At 62.1% G+C, this 26,773-nt stretch overlaps 1 protein-coding gene and 2 long non-coding RNA genes across 11 annotated transcripts in view; 2 read left to right on the forward strand and 1 right to left on the reverse strand.

The window, feature by feature from the left end:
* RALGDS (ral guanine nucleotide dissociation stimulator) overlaps nt 1-22,407 on the reverse strand; it is a 40,049-nt gene extending 17,642 nt beyond the window's left edge. For 2 of the 7 annotated variants that reach the window (XM_006939590.3, XM_006939589.4), the window contains exon 1: nt 6,709-6,935. In XM_006939590.3, coding sequence (XP_006939652.1) covers nt 6,709-6,891 — 183 coding nt within the window. In that variant the 5' untranslated portion in view covers nt 6,892-6,935. Of the gene's footprint in view, nt 1-6,708; nt 6,937-12,897; nt 13,110-14,210; nt 14,646-22,277 lie in introns of those variants that run through there. The other 5 variants (XM_045043892.1, XM_019816718.3, XM_019816715.2 and 2 more) reach the window with 5 other exon arrangements.
* Nucleotides 7,122-12,866, forward strand: LOC102902439. Of its 3 annotated transcripts, XR_006589234.1 has the most exons (4): nt 7,147-7,450; nt 8,681-8,826; nt 9,570-9,716; nt 10,528-12,866. It is a non-coding gene; the product is annotated as an uncharacterized LOC102902439 (long non-coding RNA). The 3 variants fall into 3 exon arrangements; XR_002737709.2 differs by lacking the exon at nt 10,528-12,866 and having other exon boundaries at nt 7,122-7,473; nt 9,570-9,729; XR_002737710.2 differs by lacking the exon at nt 10,528-12,866 and having other exon boundaries at nt 7,122-7,450; nt 9,570-9,729.
* A 2,035-nt stretch (nt 22,408-24,442) lies between the features above and the next one.
* LOC111557563 lies at nt 24,443-25,980 on the forward strand. Its single transcript, XR_006589235.1, has 2 exons — nt 24,443-25,262; nt 25,741-25,980. It is a non-coding gene; the product is annotated as an uncharacterized LOC111557563 (long non-coding RNA).
* The last annotated feature ends 793 nt before the right edge of the window (nt 25,981-26,773 follow it).

The raw sequence follows: 26,773 nt of genomic DNA on the forward strand, positions 1-26,773 counted from the left end.
GGGGGACAGGTGGCGCCCAGGAAGGGGGACAAGTGGCGCCCCGGAAGCGGGGACAGGTGGCGCCCCGGAAGCGGGGACAGGTGGCGCCCAGGAAGGGGGGACAGGTGGCGCCCAGGAAGGGGGGACAGGTGGCGCCCCGGAAGGGGGGACAGGTGGCGCCCAGGAAGCGGGGACAGGTGGCGCCCTGGAAGGGGGGACAGGTGGCGCCCAGGAAGGGGGACAGGTGGCACCCCGGAAGGGGGGACAGGTGGTGCCCAGGAAGGGGGGACAGGTTGTGCCCCGGAAGCGGGGACAGGTGGCGCCCAGGAAGGGGGGACAGGTGGCGCCCAGGAAGGGGGACAGGTGGCGCCCCGGAAGCGGGGACAGGTGGCGCCCAGGAAGGGGGACAGGTGGCGCCCAGGAAGGGGGACAGGTGGCGCCCCAGAAGGGGGGACAGGTGGCGCCCAGGAAGGGGGGACAGGTGGCGCCCAGGAAGGGGGGACAGGTGGCGCCCCGGAAGCGGGGACAGGTGGCGCCCAGGAAGGGGGGACAGGTGGCGCCCCGGAAGCGGGGACAGGTGGCGCCCAGGAAGGGGGGACAGGTGGCGCCCCGGAAGCGGGGACAGGTGGCGCCCCGGAAGCGGGGACAGGTGGCGCCCCGGAAGCGGGGACAGGTGGCGCCCATGAAGGGGGGGACAGGTGGCGCCCATGAAGGGGGGACAGGTGGCGCCCTGGAAGCGGGGACAGGTGGCGCCCTGGAAGCGGGGACAGGTGGCGCCCTGGAAGCGGAGACAGGTGGCGCCCAGGAAGGGGGGACAGGTGGCGCCCAGGAAGCGGGGACAGGTGGCGCCCAGGAAGGGGGGACAGGTGGCGCCCAGGAAGCGGGGACAGGTGGAGCCCAGGAAGGGGAGACAGGTGGTGCCCCGGAAGGGGGGACAGGTGGTGCCCCGGAAGGGGGGACAGGTGGTGCCCAGGAAGGGGGGACAGGTGGTGCCCAGGAAGCGGGACAGGTGGCGCCCAGGAAAGGGGGACAGGTGGCGCCCAGGAAGGGGGGACAGGTGGCACCCAGGAAGCGGGACAGGTGGTGCCCAGGAAGCGGGACAGGTGGTGCCCAGGAAAGGGGGAAAGGGCGCTGTTGCTACTGGGCAGTACCCAACAACCAGAGTCCCCAGGAGCTGCCGACAGACATTTAGCGGGAAAACCCTGAGGGCACCTAGGGAAACCTGGAGGAGAGCCAGTACGGAGAGGGCAGGTGTCCTAAAACTGCCCGAGCCAGCCCTGCAGCCTTCGGACTTTTTGGCGTTTTGCTCAAATGCAGGAACCACAGCAGGAGACAGATCAGAGGGCCTGATCAGCCCTCCTGGGATCCAAGGCTCCTGGGTCAGTTTAAACGGGGCACCCCACACCCATTCAGAGTGGAAACTGAGGATTTGGGCTGAAAAGAAACAGGGACTTCTCAAGTTCAAGTCCTGGTTCATCTCCTAGACCATAAGCTCTAAAAACTGGGGGAGAAGAAAAAGGTCGCTGTGTGCGGCAGGGCCCCGCCTTCAAGCTCTGGGTGGGTGTCCTGTACCCTGAGTCTGAGGGCACAGACAGGACTGAGTGGGGGACCAGAGGTCAGTCCCGGACAGGGGCGAGCCACACTCCTGCCCCCCCCACCCCAGTGCAGCCGTAGAGGCAAGGGGACCTTTGCTGGGGACCATGCAAGGTGCCTGGTTGCCAGGGCAACCGGGGAGCTTGGGGACCCCAGAAGCTGGAGTTTGGGGACCAGTCTTGTGGAGCCCCCAAAGAGGCTGTCCCCAAGAACCCTTGCCATCAGCCTGAGTCCAAGTTACTCATCAGCATTTAAAGAGGAGGAAGTTTGGGGCGCCTGGCTGGCGCTCAGTCGGTTAAGCATCGGACTTCGGCTCAGGTCATGATCTCCCGGTTCGTGGGTTTGAGCCCCACGTCGGGCTCTGTGCTGAGAGCTCAGAGCCTGGAGCCTGCTTCAGATTCTGTGTTTCCGTCTCTCTCTCTGCCCCTCCCCTACTCATGCTCTGTCTCCCTCTCTCTCGAAAATAAATAAAAAACAATAAAAAAAAATTTTTAGGAGGAGGAAATGTGCCTTGAGCGGGGAGGGGTGAGGGCGCCCCCAGGCTGGCCCTGCCCACCACCCATCCTTCTGTCCATCCGGGGCCAGCTCCTGATTGTCAGGTCAGCAGGCCACCACAGACCAGGCCTTTGAGGGAGTGTAACTGGTGACAGCTGAGGAGGAGGGTGGCCTAGTCCCGAAGGGGGTGCAGGGCAGGGCCAGCTGAAGGTCCAGTCCAAGAGCAACACCACCAACCACGGCGCCCAATGTCTGCGGGCACTTGCTGGGTGCCGGGCTTTGCACACACTCCTCACGTTTAGACCCCACAATGCCTCACCTGACGCGTGACCTGAACTCACTCAGGTCGGCAGCCAGGACACGGCGGCCGGCCGGGGCAGGGATTTCAACCTTGGCCTATGACCCTCCTGGCCGGGCGTGGCTGCCACCCTGATCCACTGTGGCTGCTGCAGTCACAGCCTCAGAGCAGAGTCCAGAAAGGGGAAGGCCTTCTTTAGAGGGCGCAGCCCGTCGGGGATGGCGGGGCCCGGCGCCCACACCTTTCCACGGAGCGGGTGGTTGGTTGGGGCTCCTGCCGCGGGGCCCTGAGGTCAGCTCCAGAACCCAGGCCTGAGAAGCACCACACCAGCTGCATCAGACAGCTGTGTGGCCCAGTCCAGGGCCCAGGCACTCCCCTGGCACCTTGTCAGACCACACGACCGTGGCAGTCATGACCTGCCTGGCTCTGACACTGCATCGGGCACCGTGGGGACTGCTTACCAGGCTGCCTCTCTCAGTCTCCACCTGAACCCTAGGGGAGGAACTGGTGTCAGGTCCATTTTCCAGATGGGCAACCAAGGCTCAGGGATGGGGAGCAGGTCTAGGGTTTCGAGGGGTCAAGCTGGCACTGCCCCGCAGCTCTCTTCCCTAGAGACCCAGCTCTGGACCAGCACTCACGACGCTGTCCCCCGGTTCAAAAGGACATTCTGCCTCCAGGTGTGACTGGCCAACCAACAGTTCCCCAGGGCGGAGAGGGAAATGCCGAGGCAACACCCACGCCCGGGAGCTCCCCAAACGCGGGCCCTGGAGCCTTATGTCCCGGCCCCGCTCACCAAGCAGTCTCCCAGCCATTCATCTGCTCGCTCCCAGCCAGGGGACGCAGGCCCGGGGCAGCTCGAAGTTCTGCTTCTGCCCGAGGCTGCAGATTTCTACTCCCATCCCCTGGGAAGCAGAGTGGGGAGTCGCTTCGCTAGAGCTGTGTGTCCAGGAACACGGCGTCTCGGAGCCCAGGAGGCCGGAAGCCCGAGCCCGGGACAGGGTGGCCACAGCATGGTACTGAGCCATGCATGGGAGCTAGCCGGGTGGCCGGTCAGCAGCCCCGGGAGCCAGTCCTCGACTGCCTGGGGCCAGCGCGGGATTACTCCAACCCCTTCTAGCAGCCGTGAAGGCTGGGCCTAGAAACACACGTCCGACTTCTAGGTTGAGGACGGAACGGAGCCCTGCCGGTGAGCAGTCTCACCTCGGCTGCCCCAGGGAGGAAGCTTGGCAGAAGGCACGAGGACCCGGTACCAGCCAGCCTGGGCCCCCCCTTCCTCCTCTCCTGGGGTTCATGGGGGCCCAGCAGGTGGCAGTCAGTCCCCTCCTGAACTTGATTCGGCCAACAGCCTGGAGCCTGCTCCCTCCGAGTTAGCTAAGGAGCCCTCCTCAAAGATTGCAGAGTGCAGACAGAGACTCCCTCCCACCCAAGGCTATGCCTCTAGGGCCTCCGGTGTCAAAGGCAAATGAGCCCTGGGGGTGAAACTGAAGAGCTGCACAAAGCTGATCAGGAGACCAGACAACCGGGAAGGAGGCAGGAGACTGGGGGTGGGGAGACTCTCCTATTTATTTCTACCAGAAGAACGGAGAAGCCCTCCTCATTCCGTTCCATCCAGACTGTGCTCAGGCCTTACCGTCACATGCTGTGGGTCAGAATCCCACCTCTGCCACTCACTAGCTTGGGGTGTTTGTGCAGTCTAACTTCTAGGGCCTCAGCTGTTTCATCTGTGAAATGGGCAATCCGATGATCCTGGCAGCAAAGAGAAATGCTGCCTGTGTGTTACTTAGCACAGGGCCTCCCACAAAGCGCTGGCTGGCTCGTATGAGCTATGACTTTAAACCTTTGGAGTCCAGCTGTGGGCTCGCTCCTTCCTAAAAGCCCTCCCCGGTGTCCTCTGGCCCAAAGGACTTTTGCCTTCTCTGGTCTAGAAGCATTGATACCCCTCACTTGCCCAGGGGCTTCTGAGCTGCCTGGACGTGGTTCTGTTCCCCTGACAGCTCCACTGCCCTCCCCATGAACTTATAATTGCCTCAGCAGTGAGCTCTGCCCTATCCTTCTCTGATCCTTGCGGTGGGCTCTCAAATACAGCAGGCCCCCAATAAACAACAGCCCATATTCAAATCCTGGCTGCACGTCCTTGGCTGTGTGTACGTTAAAATCAGGGACCTCATTTCTCTGCCTCCCTTTATCTGCTATAAAGTGGGGCTGGCTATTACTCTGCAGGGTTGGTCAAAGCCAGCTGGAGAGAGGGGTGGTGCCTGCAGCCAGTACGTGCTGCACCCTGAAAACTCCTCCCTGCCTGGCCAATGTAGTGGTCTGCCCAGAGACGAGGGCATGGGCCAGGTGACCTCCAGAAAGCACAGAACTCCTCAGGCCAAGCTGGGTCAGCAGTGACTTGGCTTTCTCAATCACGATGACGAGTGGATGCCCAGATGTGCAAGGACATCTGGCAGCCCACAGAGGGAGGGCCTGGGTGGAGGCGTGGTGGGGAAATGGGGGTTGGGGGGGGGGTTGGGAGGGGGCAAGACAGAAACTGCCTGGTGGTTTCCAGACAGGACAGGGCCACGAGCAGGGCCGCTTCAGCTCTGGCTCGCTACAGAGACCAGGAAACCAGCCCCAGGATGGTGGGGGGGTGGGGGGGTGGGGGGGGCACTGTGTTGGCAGGAGGGACAGGGACTTCCCTGGCCCCCCTCCCTTCGGCCCATGGTAAATGGTCATTGTGTTTGGTTTCCGGCAGTGGCCTCCTCTTCTGCCAGGACCCTGGTTTTCCTGCCCCAGCCAGAAGCTTCCCCTTTGATTTCTAAACAGCGGCCATGGCCTGGATCTCAGCGCTGAGGCCGGGTGAGGGAGAGTAGCAGCTAAAGAGGGAGACAGAAAGGGGGAGGGGAAGCAGGGAGATGGAGGGAAGGCAGACCCTGGGCAGGGGTAAGGGCTCAGATCTGCCTCTCCCTCGGTTCCTCGACCCTCCAGGATGCAGATGGACAGGGAGGGAGGCAGAGAAGGCACAAAGGCCCGCCCCACCCAGGCCAGGAACCTGCCCGGCCCCTGTGCGCACGCACGCCGGACCCTCCCAGCACACAAAGCCGGAGCCACTGCCAGACATAATGAAAGTCAGATGAGCACTGGGCTGGTGTCAGGCCTCCCACCCCCACCCTCCCTGGGGGGCTGCTCCAGCCGCCAAAGAAGACTGGAGCTGTGGGTGGATGAGGGTTGGAGGACTCGCCTGGCCCCGCCATCCGCCAAGCTCAGGAGGAGTCTCCCAGACCCACAGTCCCCTCAGCAAGAGCTCCCCGCCCCATCTTTCCCCCATGCGGGGCACGGAGACATGCTTTATCCTCGGGCAAATACCTATCTAGGCCCCGTCTAGGCACTGGGGATGCAGAGGCACAAGACCCAGGCTGGCAATCTCCAGCAATGACAAGGTACTGTGGCCCTAAATGATGGAAGGGGAGGGGGCGCCAAGGGGGAGGGGCTCTAACCAGCAGGGGGCTCAAACTTCACTCTTAAGGCTCTGGCTTGGCCTAGATGTGCCCTGAGCCCCGGGACCCAGGGACAGCCTCTGTCCAGGCCCCACGCTCAGGCAGAACGGGGCGAGGGGCCCATCCCTGGATTCTGCCAGACTCCCTGCAGAGTCAGGTGCACAGTCAGGTGGGAGGTGGAGACCCTACGAGCCACTGAGCCTCACTGCCCAGAGCACACCAGAAACGAGGAACCCAGCCCTCACCTAGGTATCCCCAGCCCCCTTCGTGGCAGGCACATGCCCCTTCTCTGAGCCCTCCTAAATCCTTATGAATTCAGGGTGTCGGCATATTTTCTCGTCAACCAGAAACGAGTCACCCCTTCGGCCTGAAAGGCCCTTCTCCCAACCTCCCTGCCTGGACACCTAGAGGCACAGGCGGGAGGCCTGCCTGTCTGCCCTCCACCCTGCTTCTCGGGGCAGCTCTGAACATCGGATCCCTGTCTGCCCCCAAGGGGTGTTGTCTGGAAGGCCCTTGTGGTCCCAACTGCCTGGGAGGACTCTGTCATCCTAACCACTCGTTCACCTCCTGCACCGCCGAGCCTAACCGCCGGTGCAGGCCCAGCCCCTGCTGTCAGAAGTTCGCAGACGTAAACAGTGACAGCGCGCGGGAACAGATCTACCTGGGCTGCAGGGGGCGCGGGACTGGCACACCTAGAAGCTCGGTGGGGCCAGGTCCCGGGACAGATGGTGGCGGTGGGGGGAGGGGAGAACCACGAAGTCTCGGCTCTGGCCCCCAAAGCGTTGGACCTTTTGTGCGGCAGCCCCCACGCCCCCCTCGCCGCCCCGGGTTTTGTGCGGAAGGCCCCTCCTCGGCCCGCTCACCCACCTCCAGGCGCGGCAGGTCCGGGTCGAGCTGCGTGAAGCTGTGCAGCACCACCGGGCAGCTGTCGGGGCCGCCCACCTCCAGGCGCACTGCGTCCCACACGCTGCGGCTCCGCCGGGAGCCCGGAAACAGCGGCTCGGCGCCGCCCGCAGGCCCGGCCGCCTCGGCCCACATGCGCTGCACCATGAACGGCTCGCGGGCGCGCGGCCGGCCGGCCGGGCCGCGAGACCCGGGGCGGCGCGGGCGCGGGGCCGGCCCGGCGCGCGGCGGCGGCGGCGGCGGCGGCGGCCCGCGCGGCTCGGCGCAGCCTGCGCTCTGCGCCGGCGGCCCGGCCCCGCGGAGGTCAGGCCGGGGGCGGGGCCGGCGGAGCGGGGGGGCGGGGCCGGCGATGCCGGGGGCGTGTGTATGTGTGTGCGCGCGCGCGCGCGCGCGGCCTCGCGAGCCTGCCCTAAGCGTGGCCCGGAGTGCACGTGCTGTGCGTGCCGTGGGCCCGCGGTTAGGCGCCCTGCGTGGGCGCGTGCGCTGGTGCAGTGCCAGCGTCGTGTGGGCGTTGAGACGTGGTCGAGAGGCCCTGGTGTCAGACCTGCCTCCCACGAATTCCAGTTAAGCCTAGCTCTGTGGCCTCGGACAAATTACTAAACCTCTCTGAGCTTGTTTCTGCTTCGGGAAGGATCGCAGCGGGGAAGTCATGCACAGCCCTCAGCCGCTGCCTGCGCCTGGCTCTGTGCTCCTGAGTCCTGGAATGGTAACTGTGCCTTCGGTACACCCGTGCGTAAAGTCCTCAGTGCTGTGTGTGTGTGTGTGCGTGGTGTGTGGGGACAAGCCCTGTCCTTGCGGGGGCCTTTGCTGCACTATCACCTGTCAGCCCTGGCAATGCTACCGACCTCCCCAGAACCGGTCTCCCACCGCCGGGCCTCGCTTTCTCTATTTGTAAGAGGAGAGGGAAGGCCAGACTGCACATTCCGTAAGCGTATCGTGTGTACCCACTGTGTGCCAAGCCTCAGCTATCCACGGATAGTGGGGCCCCCGGCATGCGCCACCCACACGGCAGCTTGAACACCGTCCAGCCCTGAAGCAAGGCCTCGACAAGGACTGGTAGAAAACCATCTGGCAGTTTCTATGAAGGGTATTAAAAAAAAAAATGCTCATGCCCTTTGATTCAATGATACACTAGTAGGAATTCACCCGAAGGAAGCAATCAGGGGGAGGGACGTGGGTCGCTGTCAATACAAGCTTATTTATGGAAACGTCGATTACAGCTGTGCCGAACTGGGGCACCTGGGTGGCTGAGTCGGTTAGGCATCCGACTCTCTATTTCAGCTCAGGTCATGATCTCATGGCTCGTGGGTTTGAGCCCCGCATCTGGCTCTGTGCTGACAGCATGAAGCCTGCTTGGGATTCTCTGTCTCCCTCTCTCAGAAATAGATAAACAAACAAACATACATTTTAAAAAACCAAGGGGCTCCTGGGTGGCTCATTCGGTTAAGTGCCCGACTCTTTCAGCTCAGGTTCTGATCTCACGGTTTCGTGAGTTGGAGCCCCACATGGGGCTCTGTGCACTGATTGAGCAGAGTCTGCTAGAGTCTCTCCGCCCCCCCTTGCCCCTCCCCCGCCGGCATGCACGCTTGCGCGCGCGCTCTCTCTCTAAATAAATTTAATTTTTTTTTTTAAGTTAAATAAAGCAAGATGGGTAGATTTAGTTTGGGGTGGAGATCCCTAGGAGGCTGTTTAGGAAGCTTCTGGGCTCTGCCACCAGGGAGGGCGAGAGGTGGGTGGTGCGCATTTAGAGGAAGGAGGGCCTCAAAGAGCAACAGAAGGGTGACCTGGTCACTGGCCCCTGCCCTCTGACTAGCAACTCCTCTTCCCACTCCTTCCCCTGGGGCCACGCTCTCGAGGCGCTGCTGGGAATTCCGGGCTAATCCAGCAGGGGCCTGCCCTCACTTACCTCTCTGCTCTCTTTATCTCCTTCTCCCAGGGAGGGGCCTGGAAAGCGAGCTCAAGCCCATTTTACAGCTGGAAAGGGGCCCGTGCAGGCCAAGTGACTCAAGGGGGTTGGGGGATTCCACCTGCTCCCAGCACGTCTCCAACCTTGAAAGTCCAGGTGCTGGGGTTGGGGCCCAGGTAGGTTGGAGAGGTGAGGGGTGGGGGGGATTCCATCCCGATACCACCTGCCCCCAGCACGGCTGGAGGGGGGGATGGGGGGGTGCGCTTCACTCCACCAATCTCTCTGGTTCACATCTGTCTGTTTTTACAAAGTCCCCTTCCCTGCCTTGTTCACCCCCACTTTGGGGCTCCCCTCAGGAGTCCTGGCCAACCTGCCCACTGCTCCAGCTGCATGCACTTGAGTGTGAACACAGGCACGTGCACACACGCCTTAGCTCCCAGGGTGCTGATGGAGCACAGAGGGCAGGTTCAGACGCTGAAATAACCTGGGTTTGAAGCCCAGCTCCACTTTTCTCTTCCTAAGTGACTCCTTTACCTGTGGGCAAATCACCTCCCCTCCAACGCAGTTTTCTCCCCTGCAAAGGGGGCATAACTAATGAGACAGCACAGGTGAAGCACCTCACAGAGGTGCTTGGTGCCCCGGAGTCAAACGGGCCAGAGACTCTCTGCCCCACACGGTCAGTGACGGGGGCCGCGAGTCACGGCGCACCTCCCGCATGCAAGACCCTCTCCTGAGCCCCGACGCGCCTCCCTTCCTAATCCTGCCCCAAAGCGGGGACCTTACCAGGGCAGGGGCAGCCCCAAAGCGGGGAGGTGCTGCCTGATAGAAGAACAGAGCCATCCACAAAGTGTTCCTGGCAAAAACTAAACACGCATCCAACCAGGCTTGTGTGTGTAACTACCGTTTTGGGGAATTACAGGGGACAGGGGACCACGTTAAACACAACCCTTGAGGATGCAATCCACAAACTCCAGACTGGGAATCTCGACGGGACAAACCACCCAGTTTCTTCAACAAATGCATTTCGGGGGGAAAAGTAATGGGAAAACCCCAGATTAAAAGAAAGGTAAGAGACATCACCAAATGCAACATGTGGGTTTTGTTTAGTAGGGCAACTATTATAAAAAAACAAAAACAAAACCTAAGGGACCACTGAGATTATGTGAACCCTGTTGGATATTTGATGATATTCCGTATCATTTTCTGGGTGCGATCACGGTATTGCAGTTGCTATTAGAGTAACATACTGGGATTTTTACGGATAGAACGACGTGCCCGGGATTTGCACAAGCCTTGTCCGCTGCGGGGGACGGTAGGGCACGGGGGTGGTGAGCGGAAACAAGAGAGTCCCCGCCTGGAGTTGTTAGAGCTGGGGATGCGTTTATGCACTTTCTCCATTTTTGTGTCTGTCTGGAATCTGCCATCGTAAAAGTTAAAAAGAAAAAGGACAGAGTTTGAGACTCACCCTCAATGCATGCGCCTAGGCTCTCAGCAGCCATCAAGGGAGGGCAACAGTCTTCAGACCCCAGGTCATGGCAGTGACACATGGCCAGCCCCGCCGTCTTCCATGTTTATCTATCACTCGCCCCAGGCCCACAGGCGCTCCCAGCGTCCTTAACATCAAAAGAGGCTGGGGGCCTCACTTTGGGGGCCACGGCAGTGGGCGTCTGGGAAACCGAGTCATACTGCGCACACGGGGCTCATGGCAGCCCAGTGACCTTGGGTGGTTATAACCCCTTGGGCAGGTTATAACCCCTGCCCTTGGAGGGTCTGCTGGGAGAAACAGAGCACTGTAGAAAGCGGCGGGGGGGGGGTGTTAGAATCGGGGCCCTCCTTTCTTCCCTCATCCCGCTCACAGCTCACCCCACCTCCTGCAGTCCCAGCTTCCCAACCTTTCCCTGGGGAGCGCACCTGCCCTTCCCCGGGGGTCACAAGCAGCTCCGAGAACAACCGTATGCTGTTCAGACCGTTCCACCGCCAGGATGCTCCCCGCAGAGGAAGCTTACAAGACGGGCAGAGAACTGGCAGTCAGGGGCTGGAGGCAGGCCACATCGGCCCACACGTGTGTTTTGTTTGGCTTGCAAAGTATTTTTACATTTTTGAGCCAACAGTAAAAGGTCAGGTGATTTCATATGAAAATCCGCAGTTCTGGCTTCTCCCGTAACTTCAGACAATCTGGCCACATGGGGTCTGTGTTCCTGGGCAACCGGAGGCTGGGTGGGGGCTGGCGGGCAGCTGTCCCCTTTGGGCAGGCCCTGTGCTTGTGGGTTTGCCACAGACCCCACCGGGCCTTCCATTGCTCCCTGGCTTGGAGAACCCCTGGACAGCCAGCTGCCCCCAGTTGAAGGGAGAGGGGTCCAGAGGCCAAATCTCTGGGGCACTTTTTCCTTCCCGCTGGTCTTGACCCTTCAAAAGTACCCCCGCTGCCCTCGGGGCAAGCCAGGCTCACACAGGACCGCTCCGTCCCCGGCACCTCAAGCCATCCCCTGCGGGCCGCCTGGCCCTGCTTCCTATCCACTGCCCACCCCTTGCCCTCCCTGTACACGGAAGGGGATTCATCAGTGCTGCTCCGGTGGTCGTTCAAATCAAGACCCGGCCCTGCCTCTGCACAGGGTCTCGGGGAACAGGGTTGGGGCCTAGCTGCAGCTCTGGGGAGGTCTCGGCGCGAGAATTGGGCTCCAGGCCACGTCTAGGCGGCCACGCAGGCCTTGCCTGTCACCTCCTCCAACGTGGGCTCAGCCAAGGCCACAGAGGGCGCTGGTGGCCTAGTGAGAAATAGCAGCCAGGTACCCAGATTTGGGCCGGCCCTCAGTGGAAGAAGACCTTTCACCTCTTTCTGAGCAGGTGACCACCTGTGTTTTGCAGTCTATATTTAGAGCCTGAGGAGGACACGAAGAGGGTGTAGCCTGGCCAGGCTCCTGGGTCATTTCCCGACATCAACGTCACCATTCCTGGCCTGCCTGGCTCCCGGGTTGGCCCTCTGTGGGCGGGTGAGCATGCACCTTGGCAGGAGGTGACACACCTGGGCTAAGAGCGTAGGCTTAGCCCCACCTCCTCCGTCACTGGGTTCCTGGGAACCTCTGGGGGCCTCCTTCTCGTCCTCCAAGTCCTCCTCCTCCTCCTCAGGGGGGGGGGTTTCCCACAGGCTGGAGGCCGAGCTCCGGGTTGGTCAGGAGGCGGAAAATGAAGCATCCAAACCTCCCGGAGACCATCCTGGGCGGAGGGGTGTGATATCACTGTCACCCCCAGTCTCTGACCTCACAGGGTGTTACTGTCCCGGGGCAACTAGAACAAAATACATCAACGCCTGGAGCCATGGAAACGGCCCAGGAGGGGCAGGCCGAGGGTTCCAGACCAGCCTGGAGCTTGCTGTGGGGCCTCCCCGGCCTCCCCAGGAAGTGGGCTCTCGCCGCCCCTGACACTGACTCCCAGGGTGTTGGGGGGAGGGGGGTCACTCAGAGGAGCACAGGGCAGCCGGCTCACCCTGATAAACAGCACCCACACCGGTGGGAGCCAGGGGCCACTCTGACAACGGTCCCCCACGCCTGGAGCGTTGGGGGCCCACCACCCCAGGGGTCGCTGACCCCTGACACTTCTGAAGGCCACCCAGCCACCCTGCGACGGCTGGAGGTGAAGGGAGGAAGGAGGAAGAGGCAGAAAGAGACACAAATAGATGGAAATGCAGACAGAGACCGCAGGGGAGGCCGAAACACAGAGAATCACGGAGAGGGGAGCCCTGGGAAAGGAAACGGAGTCGGAGGCCGGGTCCCGACCCTCGTAGAACCCGCGCACACACAGCCGAGGGGGAGCCCCGTAGGTCTGGGAGACTCTCTCTTGAGATCTGGAGCCTAGAGTTGTGCTCGTCCCTGCTCTGCACCTTCCCGGCCTCAGTTTCTCCATCAGTAGGATGGGGTGATAATAATAACGCCACCACCGGGCCCTCAGGAGAGCGGATGATAAAACAATGCCCAGGAGCCCTTGGTAATCTGAGAAGCACAACAGGAACAGGAGACGCTGGACGCACGGCTCCCCGGCAGCGGCCGCCCAGGCAGGGGGCGGGGGGACAGGCCGGCCTGGGGGGGTGCACACGGCCACCGCCGAGTGCGCCCCCTCCTCTCAGACACGGATGGCGACGCCTGCTGGCTTCCGGCCAGACTCCTTCAACCAGTTCTGAGGGAGGGGCGGCGGGCCCTGGCCGTGACCCACCCGGCCTCCCGGCAGCGGCCCGGGTTGCCCTGGAGACTCACCTCGGTGGCTGGAGCTGGCACAGGTGCCGGCCAAGGTGCGGGGCTTCGGAGCGTGGCGCGGCGGGCGATGGCCCAGCGCCTGGCAGTCACCACAGAGACACAGGCAAAGAACACCCAGCCCTTCCGCACCCTGGGCGCAGCGGGCCTGGCTTCCCGGGCCATGGCGGCACGGGAGCCAGGCAGGGGCTGGGCTCCCAAGGAGGCCCTCTGCCAGTCTGCCTGGCTGCCTGGCTGCCCCGGTGGAGTCCAGCACCCGAGTGCCTAGGCCTGGTGTCACCTGCGTGGCTGTCATACCTGCTCCCATGATGGGCAGGGCCAGGAATTCCCGCTTGTCCCAGGCCGCGGGCCAGCCGAGGCTGTGTGAGCAGCTCCAGCCAGATCGGCCCCTCCAGGCTGGGTCCCGCCGTCCCCTCCAAAACCCACCCCAAGGCCCCATCCCCATTCCCCAGAGTTACAACAGTGGCAGGTATAAGTCACCGAGATCAAAACAGGGCTCAGCCAGCGGGGCCACCAGGCAGGTGTGAGCCTGGCCAGGCGGCGTTGGAGGGAGCACAGGACATCCTCACTTACTCAAAGCCACCGCCTCATTCCTGAAGCTTCCCTGCACCCTGCCCTCAAGCTCCTCGGCTGTGGCCCCCAGATACAAGACTTCACTTTAATGTTTATTTATTTTTGAGAGAGAAAAAGAGAGAGAGAGCGTGAGCAGGGGAGGGGCAGAGAGAGAGGGAGACAGAATCCGAAGCAGGCTCCAAGCTGTCAGCACAGAGCCCGACGCGCCGGGGCTCGAACTCAGGAACCACGAGATCATGACCTGAACCGAAGTCAGTCGCTCAACCAACTGAACCACCCAGGCGCTACCTACAAAACTTCATTTTAAACTGCAAGACGAACCGAGGGTTGACAAGTATTTACTTTGCCAAGTAGCGTAGAAAAAAAAAAATACCATCGTTCCAAAAAAGATGCCACCAAAAATAACTAGGAGACACCATCAGAAAAGAGGGCAGTTATTAAACGAGTGCATTTGGCTTTAAGAAAAGCGCACAACGCTGTGCCCACTTTTCTCATTTTGCTGCAAACCAGCCATCGGAAAGCACTGAAAGAGTCCAATACACCCATTTGACGAATGGGGAAACCGAGGCCCGGGGGGAGCAGGGGCTTGCCCGAAATCTCACAGGGAGAATTCAGGACTTGTGTCTGTCTGAAGTTCTGCAGAGCCCACAGATGCTCCTTCCATCAGTGCTCAGAGCCCAGATCCCCAAACCCAGAGGTCCCAGGGCAAAGAGAGAGGTTGAGAGGCGGGGCTGCTTCCTTACCCTGCAGGCCCCTGGCCGGATGGACGTCCTGCCCCTGGCTGCAAGGGGGCTGACAGGGGCTGGGAGCAGAGAGGGCTGCGCAGGGGCTCTGGAGCCGGTCTGCACGCACATCGGGTCCCCTGGCTGTGGTGGGGTGGCGGAGGCCCAGTATGCTGCCCTGACACAGAGCCACACCAGCACTCACTCTGCCTGAGTTTCACATCCTCTTCCGGTGGTTTTGTGAGGCACAGGGGACCCAGCTGAGCAGGCTGCTCGAAGCCTAGGGGCTGAGACCTGGTTCCTGTCCCCGCCTAGCACTGCCTCCCTGTGGGACCTGCATGTTCCTCTTCTCTTTGAGCCTCAGTTTCCTGATCTGTCATGGATGTGGGGGTGGGAGGGGCAGACACAGAGGTTTTCACACTTGAACCCTCCCAACCCCTGCCCCCCTTGCACCTCTTGGCCTCGAGTTCTCATTGCTGGCCTCCAGAGGAAAATTTCTTTCAGGCGCAAAAGAATCCCTGTGAGCACAAGTTAGGAATCCGTTGGGCCGCCTGGGTGGCTCAGTCGTTAACGTGTCCCACTTCGGCTCGGGTCATGATCTCACGGTTGGTGAGTTTGAGCCTCACGTCGGGCTCCGTGCTGACAGCTCGGAGCCTGGAGCCTGCTTCCGATTCTGTCTCCCCTCTTCTCTCTGCCCCTCCCCTGCTTGCGCTCTGTCTCTCTCTCTCAAAAATAATAAACATAAAAAAAAAAAAATAGGAATCCCTGGGGAGGTGGGCATCCAGGGGTGGGGGGCTGGGCGGGCATCGGAGAAACAGAGCTGGAAGTCCCAGGAGGAACCTGCCTCCCGTGCCACCCTCGTGCCCACCGTGACCTTTGAGAAACGGCACAGGCGACGGGGCTCTGAATCAGCCAGTGCTGAGACCCTGGGCCAGTGACTTAGCGTCACTTACTGCCTCAGTTTCCTCATCTGAGGATGTGGCAAGACCTCAGCAGGGGCCTGCTGGTGGCCGGCACCCAAGATATGTGCATTCTGATCCTCTCCCACAGTCGTAAGCCTGCTCTCGTGCCGGGCTCATAATAAACACCCAAGGGATGTTGGCGGGTGCTGTTGCCTGGCTCCCATCTCCGAGGGCCAGCTCCAAATGGCAATCTGGGGTCTGTCCGGTGCTAGCATGGGCCCCGCAACTGGATCCCAGTGGATAACCCAGGAACGTCTGCTGTCTACAAGCAGCAAAGAGGCCCGGAGCGCCGGTGGAGGCGCCAGGCCCCCGGGAGTCAGTAGAGCTCCAGGGGGCAGACAACCCTGGGGTGCGCAGGCTGTTCAGAACCTCGCCGCTCAGCCCCCCGTGCTGCCGGCTGCCTGGCTGTGGGACCTCGGGCGTTGCCTGATGCAGCCTGGCTGTCCTCCATGCATCCCGGCGAGCTCTCCTGAGCCTTTGGGGGCCTTAGCTGAACTGAGGGGGTGGGGAGTGCCTTTCCCGAGACCTGGCCTCCTCATCCCGGTGCTGTGGAAGGAGTCAGTGGAGGGGAAAGTGCTTCCGACTGGGCGAACGTGTTTGGGGGCGGGGGAGAGCTTCAAGAGGCCCTTGGAGGAAGTGGGGGTGGGTGGTGGGAACCACGGGGTACAGGCTGCCCCTTAGGTGCATCTGTGTGTTAATGCCTCTGATCCCACGAGCATTTACCGAGCCCTTCCCAGGTACCAGGCCCCTTGCAAGGCACCACATCTCCCTTCCATAGTTCCTGAGTGTCACACAAGGGTCCCCGTGATCTTCTCCAGCGACCCCCCCGGACATCTCGGGCTACTGCCTTTGGAGCCAGGCCGCCAGGACAGGGCTCACCGGGAAGGCCCAGGCTGGGGAGACCAGCTGCAGGCAAGAGAAAAACGGGAGCCCCGGGAAGGCGGGGCAGGGGAGGGAGGGGCAGGGCGCATCCACCCCTCCTCCCACCCGGGAGGGGGAGAGCAGAGGCGCCTTTGTTCCCTGCCAGTCTGGTGTCACCACATGGTGCGCCATATCACTGTCACTGCCTGGAACGAAAGACCGGCTGCGGAGAGCCAGGGCTCTGGGGGCTGGGGACAGTTAGGGGCACTTCACCTGCACCCCCACCCCTTTGCCACCTTCGGGGGCTGGGCCTCCTGAGGACTGAGGCGCACGCAAGCATTTCCTATGCACGCCCACTGTGCACGGAGCTCTGCGTGAACTCGGCACCCGGGGACACTCACGCCAGCCCTGAGATGCTTGTCCCAGGACCCGAGGTCACGTGACCTGCCAACAGTCCTGTGCTCTGCCCACCACACCAGATGGCTCTGGGTTGACGCACCTGGCCGGCCACACACAAGCCCAGACGCAGCAAAACCCCACTCCCGAGCACACATGCATGCACAGACGCGCCAACGCTCCCCGCCACCCAGACCTAAGCCCTTTGGCAGGGGAGGGACTCCTGGGTGGGCCCCTGCTACATCCCACATCTGGGGGGGTTCCTCTCACGCTTTGCGGGCTCCTGGGGGGCAGGCCCTGGTGGGTGCAAAGCACATTGTTTATAAACATGTGTGGCTGTCGCTAGGAGCTGTGACTCAGAGCCCGAGCGAGCCGTGACTCTTCTCGAAGCTGTTTACTCGGCACAACATCCTGTCCAGGAAGCAGATAGGAGAGGCCTGGCTGGCTTTGGCTCCTCTTTCGGCAGCCTCCTGACCCGACTCGGGGTCCTGCTGGGGGCGCGGGACAGCCCAGTTCCCCTCCCCCTCATCTCCGGGAACCTGCAGCCCCATCATCACACGGTCACTGCCAAATTGCTAGGTCAGAGCCATTGCCAGACTGCTAGGTCAGGTGACGCTGCAGCCTTGCGTGTGAGGGACCAGCCTTCGGAGCCAGGAACAGGGCTCAGAACCAGGGTGCATCTCCTCTGGCTTCCCCTCCCTCTTCAGCTCTGAGAGAGGCCCCTGGCCCGGGACACTGCAAACACTGCCGCCCTGCAGCCAAAGGCAAAAGCTGGCCTGCACTTAGAAGCCTTGGAGGCCGGAGCGGCTCCTGGTGCCTCCTGGGCACCCAGGGCCCAGCCCGGCTCCGCCTTTGTCCCTCCTCCCTCCTCTCTGGGGACAGAGGACTTTTCCACGCAGCATCTGCAAAACAGACGCAGCCGCAGTGATCATCTCTGCCGTAAAACTAAGATCAAGGCCCAGAGAGGGCAAACAACTTGCCCAAGGATGCACAGTGGGTCACTACCAAGGCCAGGTACATACCCTGGCCTGTCTGGCCCCCAAGGCAGCTCAAGTTCCTCCACTCCGTGCCGGGTCAAAGACCACACGTGGGGCCGCCGGGTCCCTGTCACAGGTGGGTGGTCTGTTCCCTGTATGAGGCCCAGCTCGGGATTCTGACTTCAGTTTCCCCCACCCCTCTGCCCCCCCACCCAGTGTGTAAGCTGGACTCAATGACCCGCCGCCCTAGATGTTTCTACCATTCACTGATGTGCCGCTGTGGATATAACATGTCCCCATATGTGAAGCAGATTTACAGGTGGGCTCGGGGACAGAAGCTTGGAGACCCATCAGATTCAAAGTCACACGGCAGTCTGGCTTTGAGGCTGCTGATACTATTCTCCTGGTGCCCTTCTGTGAGCAGAGGACCCCCCTCCTTTATAGAAAGGGGCCAGAGGAAGGCCATGGACGCAAATGGGGCAGCCCTTTCCTCTGCTCCAGGCTGGGGAGACCTGGGGACCCCCTGGAACGGTGGGGCAGAGCTGGGACTGGGAGGCAGAAAGGCGGGGAGGGCCTCGCTACTTTGGCAGCCGAGGCTCAGCCCCGCCCCATGCAGAACAGTAACCCGGCGGTAGGGAGGTAGGTCGCTGGACCTCTCCAGCTGCTGACTCACCCGCCCAGGACTCCCCTGTGCTGGCTGGCTGCCTGCCTGCCTGCCGGCCCTTTATACCGGCCCACTGAGTCACCCAGGTTGCCAAGAAGCTGAGGATCCGAGAATCCGGGCCCTGCCCCAGCTGCTGCTGCTGGCTTCATGCCTGGCAGGCTCCAGCCGCACCAAGGGGACCACAAGACCCCCTCTCACGGCAGCCGAGGACACAGCCCCCTGCCCCTCTGGGCCTGCTCCTTGTGCCCATCTTGCCAACGAGCCCAACGTCTAACTTTGAGGATCAGAGGGGCAGCTACGAGCTGGGGGCCCTGGGTAGGCGGAATCCAGGTTCAAACCCGCAGCCTGTCACTTGCTGAGACTTGTCCGGCCCTACACAAGGAGACGGCTTCTGTCTCCAACAGATGGGGGCGCTTGGGAAGAGGGCCTGGCATAGGCCCCGTGGTCAAAAAAACATTACCCCAAGGTGGCCCGGGACGTGCCAAGTCAGGGACAACTGATACTTCATAAGATGCCACAGAAAGTCCTCCTAGCAGAGTCCAGCTGCCGTAAAAATCTCCAAACAAGTTCACTCCACCCCACGTCCCCGAGGACCAGCAGTAGTTTCGAGGACATCATCGCAGACCCGCCCTGGGGAGTCTACAGGGCACCCGCCAGGGAGGGACCAGGCCATGTGCAAGTGCCAAAAACACACGAGGGAACCAAACGGGTCAAAGTCACCTTCTGGTCGGGGGTACGAGAAGTAAAATACGGCGTTGGGGGGTGGGTGTGCTAGAGAAGCAAAACCAGGAGAGGGTTAAGAGGGGTGGAGCGTCGCCGCAGCCTTTGATAGGGTGGGGGAGCCAGGAAGTACCCTGTGGGGGAAGACTCACAGAACAATACATCCACTATGGGGTGGCTTCTTACCCCCTCTCCCACCCGGCCCCCGGGCTCCCAGCTCTTCATACCCAAGTGCCCAGAAGGATGCCTGGCCCGTGGTGCTTTCTCGTAACTGCCAACAGGAAGGTGGGTGGCCATGCCACTCACGTATGCACACGCCACCCCTGGGCGTCCCACGTGTTTTCAGTTCTTCCCTCTTTTTAACCCTGGAAGGGGCGTAAGCCCTGGGAAGGGCAGGGACTCTGTCCCCGCTGACGTACCAATGCCTAGGGCAGCTCCAGGCACACGGTGGGCTCTCAACCAACACCTGGATGGTCCACCCAGTCTCTCCAGTCTCAAGTTCCTGGACTCGAAAAATCTTCGGGGTTCAGGGCCAAAGGGTTCCTTGTGGGGAGACCGCCAGAAAAGCTTCCTGGAGGAGCCAGCAGGGCTGGAGAGGAGCCCGAGGGATGCCAAAGAGCACAGGAAGGGCAAGGCCCTCTCTGCCAGCCTGTCATGACAGCGCCTTCCGGAGAGCGAGGCTGGAGGCGAGCCAGGCTTTCTGGGAAGCAGGAGCCAGGAGGTTCCCAGAAGCCAGCCTGCTGTGGGGTGTCAGGGTGGGGAGGCAGGCAGTCGGCTCAGCTCTGGTTCAACCTGGGTTTTTTTCTCCTTCTGCAATTCCTGGGGAATGGGTCTCCGCTGATCGGGTAAGTAGAGGTTTGGCCTGCGCTAAGGAGCCTCTCCCTGAAGTACAGGCAGGGCTTGCTAAAGGTTGGGTGGGTGGGGGGAGCGGAGCCCACAGTCAGGCCGCTGTGCCCGGCAGGGCCTGGTCACTTGGGGCCTCAGGGCCAGGGGAGTTGGGACAAACGGGCCGTTGTGGTGAGGAGGGTGCCCGCCGTGCCAGGGACACTGTGTGCCCGGTGCCGCCACCCGCCTGCTGTCTGCATGCGGGGGCCCAGGGCCTGGGAAGCAGGGCTACCCTTTCAGAGGGGGGCCTCCTGAGCTGTCCTGGCCTCTGAAAGGGACCCGGGGCTCCAGCTGGCTGCTGGGAGGTGCGGGGGGGGGGGGTGTGCTGGTGCCTTTCCCACAGTCTTCCGGCAAGGAAGTTTCCCCAGGTGCGGAGGGGGCAGGAGAGGATGGGGGCAATGCCTTGGGTTCCCAGGGCCTTGGGGCTGACAGCTTCGGAGACACAGCCTGTGTCCCAGCCTCCTCCTGCCACCCACGGTCCCTCTGCCAGTCCCAGGACTTGGCTCCTTTCTTGGTTTCTCCTCCTTGGCAAGGTTCCAGGGCCTCTCCTCCCTGCCTCCACCTGCTCATACATGGGATATGTGCTGAGCTCTGCGAGGCACCGGGTGGACCCCCCCGCCGGGCACCCGCCAAGAGCGGTGCAGATCTCCGGACGCCAGCAGGCAACAGAGCGGCTCTGTGCGCCGGGCACAGGGCTGAGTACTTTAAAGCCACCCAGCCTTGTAAGCTTTTGTACATTTATTAACCCCTTTAACAGATGAGGCACATGGGGCGCCTGGTGGCTCAGTCGGTTAAGCGTCCGACTCTTGATTTCAGCTCAGGTCATGGTCTCAAAGTTGGTGAGACCGAGCCCCGTATCGGGCTCTGCGCTGGCAGCACTGAGCCTGCTTGGGATTCTCTCCCCCGTTTCTCTCTGTCTCTCAAAATAAACTAAAAAAAAAAACAAAACAGTCAAACAAACAAACAAAACCCATGAGAAACCGACACTGAGAAGTTGAGGGGGTAGGAACACTCAGGGTTCCTCATGGTCAAGACCTGGAGGGCTGGCGCCTTGAAAATGCAAGATGCAAACACACACGCGCGTGCGCGCGCGGATGCACAAACACACGCGTGAACTCGGGCCGCACACGCACCCCCGTAACCAGTCGTGTTTCCACACGAGCCCCCTCAGCCACCGCTGGGCTTGTCGTGCACACCGGGGGCACACGACGAGGCACGTGGATACAGATGCACTCAAATGTGCCGGCACCCAAAGGCATGGGGCTCCTCCCAAGTCACTGCGCACCCACGCTCCCACGCGCAGGTGCAGGACCACACAGACAACCCCAGAAGCCCCCGCGCATCTGCCAGCCAGTGACGGCCACCCGGTGTCCCCAGACCCTGAGCGTGTGCCCTCGGGGCCCACCCCGCGCCTGCTTCTGGCTTGGGGAGAAGGGAAGGAGCCCCGTGTGCTGCACAAGGGTCTCCTGGCCCCACGTGGCTGCGAAGAAGATTCCTTGACATAATGGAGAACCACTGTCCCCTGCTGCAGCAAGGGGGGCAGGCGGGGGCAGCTCAGCCTGTCCACACGGGACACTGCCTGCCTACCTTTCTGCTCCCCTTTCGGGAGCCCACAGCTGTCACCTCTCCGGCCGCCCAGGGCCTCAGGCCAGGCGGACTGCCTCACCCTTTTCAACCCTATCAACTAGAGGGCCAAAGGGCACCCCCGGGCAACTTCCTGGTCAGCACACCCCGCGGGGGGGGGGGGGCAGGGCGGGGACCTAGAACTCTGGCCTCAGGGAGGAAGGCGATCCAGGTGGGGCTCACCCTCTGGCCTGGGCAATCTACTCAACTTCTCTGGCCCCCACGCCATCTGCCTTCCTTGGAAGAGACCTTTCCTGTCACCTGCGGAGGGCTTACTGGTGCCAGTACCTGCTTCCCCAGGCACATTCACACACCTTGACATCCACAGGTGGGGCAGCCAAGGCACAGAGGAGTCAAGGAAAGTACCTGCCGGGGGTCCAGCAAGCCCCAGCCAGGGCTCCCACCCGGCCTTCCCAGACTTCTCTCTCCCCGTTGACCTCCAGACAGACTTGACCTCGCGTGCTGAGAGCAGCGGACAGAGATAACCAGGGCTGGGCTCCTTATGCTCCCGCCTCGGCCCAGCCGCAGTGGCTGCAGCAAGAATCAGGCAGAGAGATTCAGTTCGGGTGGCGGCAGCCCCCAGGGCCCGCACACTCTGGTCCTCCCCACACACGCTCCCCCGCCCAGTTTTGACCCACACGGTTACAGGGAAAGGAGCTCCTGGAAGGCTCGCCCAGATCTCAAGAAGGGAGGGGAGGGGGGGCGGGGCAGATTTCTGGCCTCAGCCCCTCACTGGCCCGGGCCACGCCCTCTCTACCCCAGCGCGGACCCACAGGGCAGGTGGGCACACTTGGAACCTCAGGCGGGGTCCAGAGAAGATGCCTTGTGCCTTCCCCAAGGGAGCCCACGCCGGATCCCAACCTAGAAAAGGGGGGGGGAACCCGAGGTGGAGCGCGCCCGCCTCAGTCGTGGGGGCGGGGCAGCGCTCCGGCCTCTGGGCTCCCGCCACCTTGCGGCCCCTGCCCCTCCTCCCCCGGCAGCCCGCGGGGCTGGGGCTCACCTCGTCCGCCCGCACGCTCGGCGGGACCACCAGCATGAACGCGGGCAGGGGCCGCACCCCGCCTGGGGCCGAGGGCTGGAGCGCGCCGCCCGCGGTCGCCGGGCGCCCGGCTCGCGGCGTCCCGCCCCGCTCCGGGCACCGTCGTCGCCACCCGGGCCCGGGCCATTGTCTGCGCCGCCCTCGCCCCGCCCCCTCCTCCCGCCGCGCACGAGTGAGGGGCGGCGGGGCACAGCGGGCAGAGGCGCGGGAGCCACGGGAGCCGCCGCCCCCGCCCCGAACTTGCGTGCCGGGCACTGGGCAGAGGAGGCCACCACGCCTCCTCCCAACGCCAGAGGTGGGCACGCCCCCTCCCCTTTGGGAGGCCAGGGAGGTTCAGAGGGTGGGATTATAGTCGAAGGTCACAGAATGAGTTGAATGGTCAAGGTCAGACTAGAATTCAGGCTCCCTGAGGGCACCCGGGACCCCTCACCGACGAGACCACCCATCACCGCCCTCCCCAGGGGGCACCTGGGCTTCACGACCTTCCCAGCTCCAAAATCTACGACCCACCCCAGGGCAGTCTGGCCCCCAGAGGCCCTCTCTCCTCCATCCCAAGGCATGGCAGGGGCTCCAGGGCTTTGCGCCCTCCCTGCTGGACACAGCCCCGGCCGGTGCGCTCACTGATAGGTACAGGGTCAGCACCCACGAGGGAAAGCAGCCCCTAACAGCCCGCAGGGCCAGACTTCCTTCCATTCCCATATTTTGCTCACAGCTGGAGGAAAAGCAAGGGGTTTGGTGCCCATTCTAGGCCATTCAGTAACAAGCATTGTGCTGGGATATAGACACAGGTTCCATTTCCAAAGCCAATGGCCTTAACCGTGAGGCCGCCTGCCTCCCCCCAGCACCCTGATGGAATCAGGCCAGCCGATGAGCAAGCCCAGAGGCCCCTCCCTGCCCCACCCCCAAAGCCCCAGTAGGTGACATGATTTACAGGGCAGTGTTCGTGCACTGAATGGTGAACACACAGGCACAGGGGAAGAAGGGGCCACAGATGGGGAAACTGAGGCTGGTGAGATGGGACCTGCCAAGGTCACAAAGCTAGTCTCAGCTGGCTCAGACCAGAACCACAGCCCCCTATTCCAGGGGCTCTACCCACCCCACCCTCCCAGCCACACCTCCCTGCCGCTGCACCATCCTGTCCCCAGGCCCAGGTCACTCGTGGCTGCAGTGGGTACAAAGTACAGGGCACCAAGCCCAGCTCCCCTTACCCTGGCTGGCGCCTGGCCCCATCTACGGTGCTCTCTGACCCTACATTTTCTGACGTTGTGCCACCATCAACTGTCACTCAGGTATCCAGGAAATAGCCTCTGTTGCTAGGGGACCGGCCTGATACAGGGTGGCCGGCTGGCAGGGTGGAGCTACAGGGAGGGAGGAACAGACCAGGGTTTCCCTCAGGAAGGATCCAGGGTGGGGGCTGCTGGGCGGGGGCGGGGTGGACCAGACTCCACAGCTAGCGTCTACACACAGGCCATCGGAAAGCCCCAGCCCTGAGCCTTCCCGCAGGCAAGTATTTTGGGGCCCTGTAGTTGCCAAGCAACCCCTCTAGGTTACCATGGGAACTCTCCCTCCTTCTGGGGCTTGTCATTTTTAGGGGGATGCCCTCTCTTTTCCACCTCCTCACCCTGGCTTGGCCGCCCTGGAGGGAGATATCCAGGCTCCCTAAGCTCATTCCCCAGCCCCCACGGAGACACAGCCGGCAGTGACCCTAAGTGAAGAATGTGAGCATCAAACACCCAGAACTCCGAGAAAATGCAGAGCCCAGAGCCCAAGGCCTTCATTAGAGCGAGGGGAGGGGGCGTGGGGTCTGAGGAGGAGGAAGGGGCTCATTAACTCTGTTTATGTCTCCACTCCCACTGTTAACCATCACCTTGGGGCCTGCCCAGCCCAGACTTCGGAAGCTTATTGTAATTGCAAGGAATTTGGTCCCAGCACCTACGCCCAGTCCCTCCCAGGCGTGTCTGCACGCAGGGACACGTCCCCACCAGCCCTGCCACTACCTAGTCGGGGAGCCCGTTCACCTTCCAGTGCCTTAGTTTCCCCTGCTGTAAATGAAGATGGCCATGGTACCTATCTTGTGGATACAATGAGACAGTGCAGGCCAAGGCCAGGGCCAGGGCGGCGGGGGGGGGGGGATGTGGGGGGGGGTGGCGTCCATACCACCCGGCAGCATTGTGGGACGGTCCGGGGGTTATTCTGCAGAGCACAGTCCAATGGCTGGTGTGCAGGTCCCCGGGGTCCCAATGCCTTCTCCCAGGATCTGCGGTCGGTCCTACACCCCTTTTCCTGTATTTCTTCTCTACGGTCTCATCCTCCCAGAGTGAAGCCCAGGCACGATGCTCAGAGGCCCTTGGGTAAGTACCTCTCGTAGAAATCAGCGAATGACCCACTGTCGAGGGCTGGCGACTTGAGCCTTGTGGGACCCAGAAGTGCACAGGGGGCCACAGTAAGAAATGGCCTCTCTTCTGGGGCCAGGCCACCCTGGGCACTTTCCTTCATTTCACTGATGCCCCTAGGAGCCTCCTCGTCCGTGGGGAGTCCGGGGCCCCTGTTCCTCAGCCCCAGATGGCCCTCTCCGGTTTGTATGAGGACAGGGCAGAACCCCAGCAGGTGAGCAGTGGGGGGACCCTTTGGGCAGGGTCTCTGGGGACAGGGACCCCTCAATCTCGACAGCCCACCCATCCAGACGGCTGCCTTCTGCGTGCTCCTCAGACACAGCCGCCCTGCCCTTCGGTAACGGTAACGGGGGAGCTGCCCAGAAACCACAGAGCGTAATCATAGCTGCAGGGCCCTTGAAAAATGGCTGAGAAGGGCCGGCTCAACTCGCAGGTGTAGGAGGAAACGCAGACTCTTGACCTCGGAAGGCCTGTTCCTGCTAGGTTCCCTGGCCTCCTGTCCAAGGTGTCACCGGCTCACCATCCCGTGGCCCCACCTTGTTTGATTTTGATGGTACGTGTCACCCCTGAAATGACGGTGCTTCTGGTGTTTACAGTTGAGTGTTGTCTCCTCGCAACTGAGAGGTGAGATCTTTGTCTGCTCTAGCCCCACTCCAAGCCTCCGAGCCCTGCTAGGGCGGCAGTAAGAAGCTCACAGCGCCACCTGCTGTTGGTGACAGCACACCCTCAGGCTCCCCTCACACCCACAAACTGGGGGCAGAGTCCCCGAGACCTCCGCAGACACCAACTGTGCCCCCTATCCCCGTGGGCACCTGGGTACCTGACCTTCGGAGGGGGAGGGAGAACCACTCCAACGCCCCTTGTTGTGGGTTGAACTGTGTCCCCAAGAAGCTATGCTGAAGTCCTAACCCAGCACCTGTGCATAAACCTTACTTGGAAAGAGGGTCTTTGCCTATGTCATCAAGTTAAGATGAGGGCACGCCGGATCTGGGTGGGCCCTAATCAAACGACCGGTGTCCTTACACAAGCAGGGGATAACCGGACACAGACACGCGGAGAAGGCCGTGTGAAATGGACGCAGGGTTCGGAGCAATGCATCCCTGAGTCGAGGAACACTACAGCTTGCTGGAGCCACCAGAAGCTGGAAGAGGTAGGAAGGATCCCCTCCTAGAGCTTTCAGACAGAGCACGGAACTGCCGACTCAAAGTCCTGCTGAGTCTGGACTTCTGGCCTTCAGAACTGACAGAGAATACATTTCTGTTGTGTTGAGCCACCCAGCTTGTGGTCCTTTGTGACAGTGGCAACAAAAAATGAATATCACCCCTCCCCCAGGAGCATCTCCCACCGCTGCTACCCTAGCCAAGTGCAGGCAAGCCAGTGTCCCAGGCAGAGCCCCAGGAACCTGACGGAATGCAGGAGGTGACCTAGGCAGCGAGGACAGAGTGCATGTGAGCACACAATAGACAGAGGCCCCAATTATCACCCTCATCTTCAGCCTCCCTGCCTTGAATCAATCCTGACCACAGGACACTTCCTTCTGGAATATCTCTCTGCCCACACCCATTGCCCAGATGAATCCTGCCAAGAGCATGTGCATGGTCGCGGTCTTGGAGGCAGACCCTGCCCCCGTCGAGCCTCAGCTGAGGCTGCAGCCTTGGCCTCCTGGGTGACCGTGGGGCTGAGGCTCCCAGCCGAGCCGAGCCGGGAGACTGGTACAGAAAGTGTGAGGTGGTCCAAGTAAGGTGCATGTGTCCCCCAGCACAGACAACAGCCCATCCTCCAGGCTGGGGGCTGGGCCGCCCTCCTCCCTCCCGAGCTCTCTCCAGCCACACTGGCTCCTCCTCAGCTCCTCTCCAGACAAACCCTCTGTGCCTCCGAGTCTGTGCAGCTTTGCTCGTCCCCGCAGCACACTGCTTGCAGACATGTGCGGGACTGGCTGCTCTTGTCCTTCTGGGTCCCAGCATCAGGGCCACCCTGGAGGCCTGTGAGACCCCCCCCTACCCAGGGGCCCCTGGCCGCCCTCCTTCACCCTGCTTCATTTCCCGACAGTGTTGGTCTTTCCTT

Source organism: Felis catus, chromosome D4 (genome assembly GCF_018350175.1).
Source record: "Felis catus isolate Fca126 chromosome D4, F.catus_Fca126_mat1.0, whole genome shotgun sequence".
NCBI lineage: Eukaryota > Metazoa > Chordata > Mammalia > Carnivora > Felidae > Felis > Felis catus.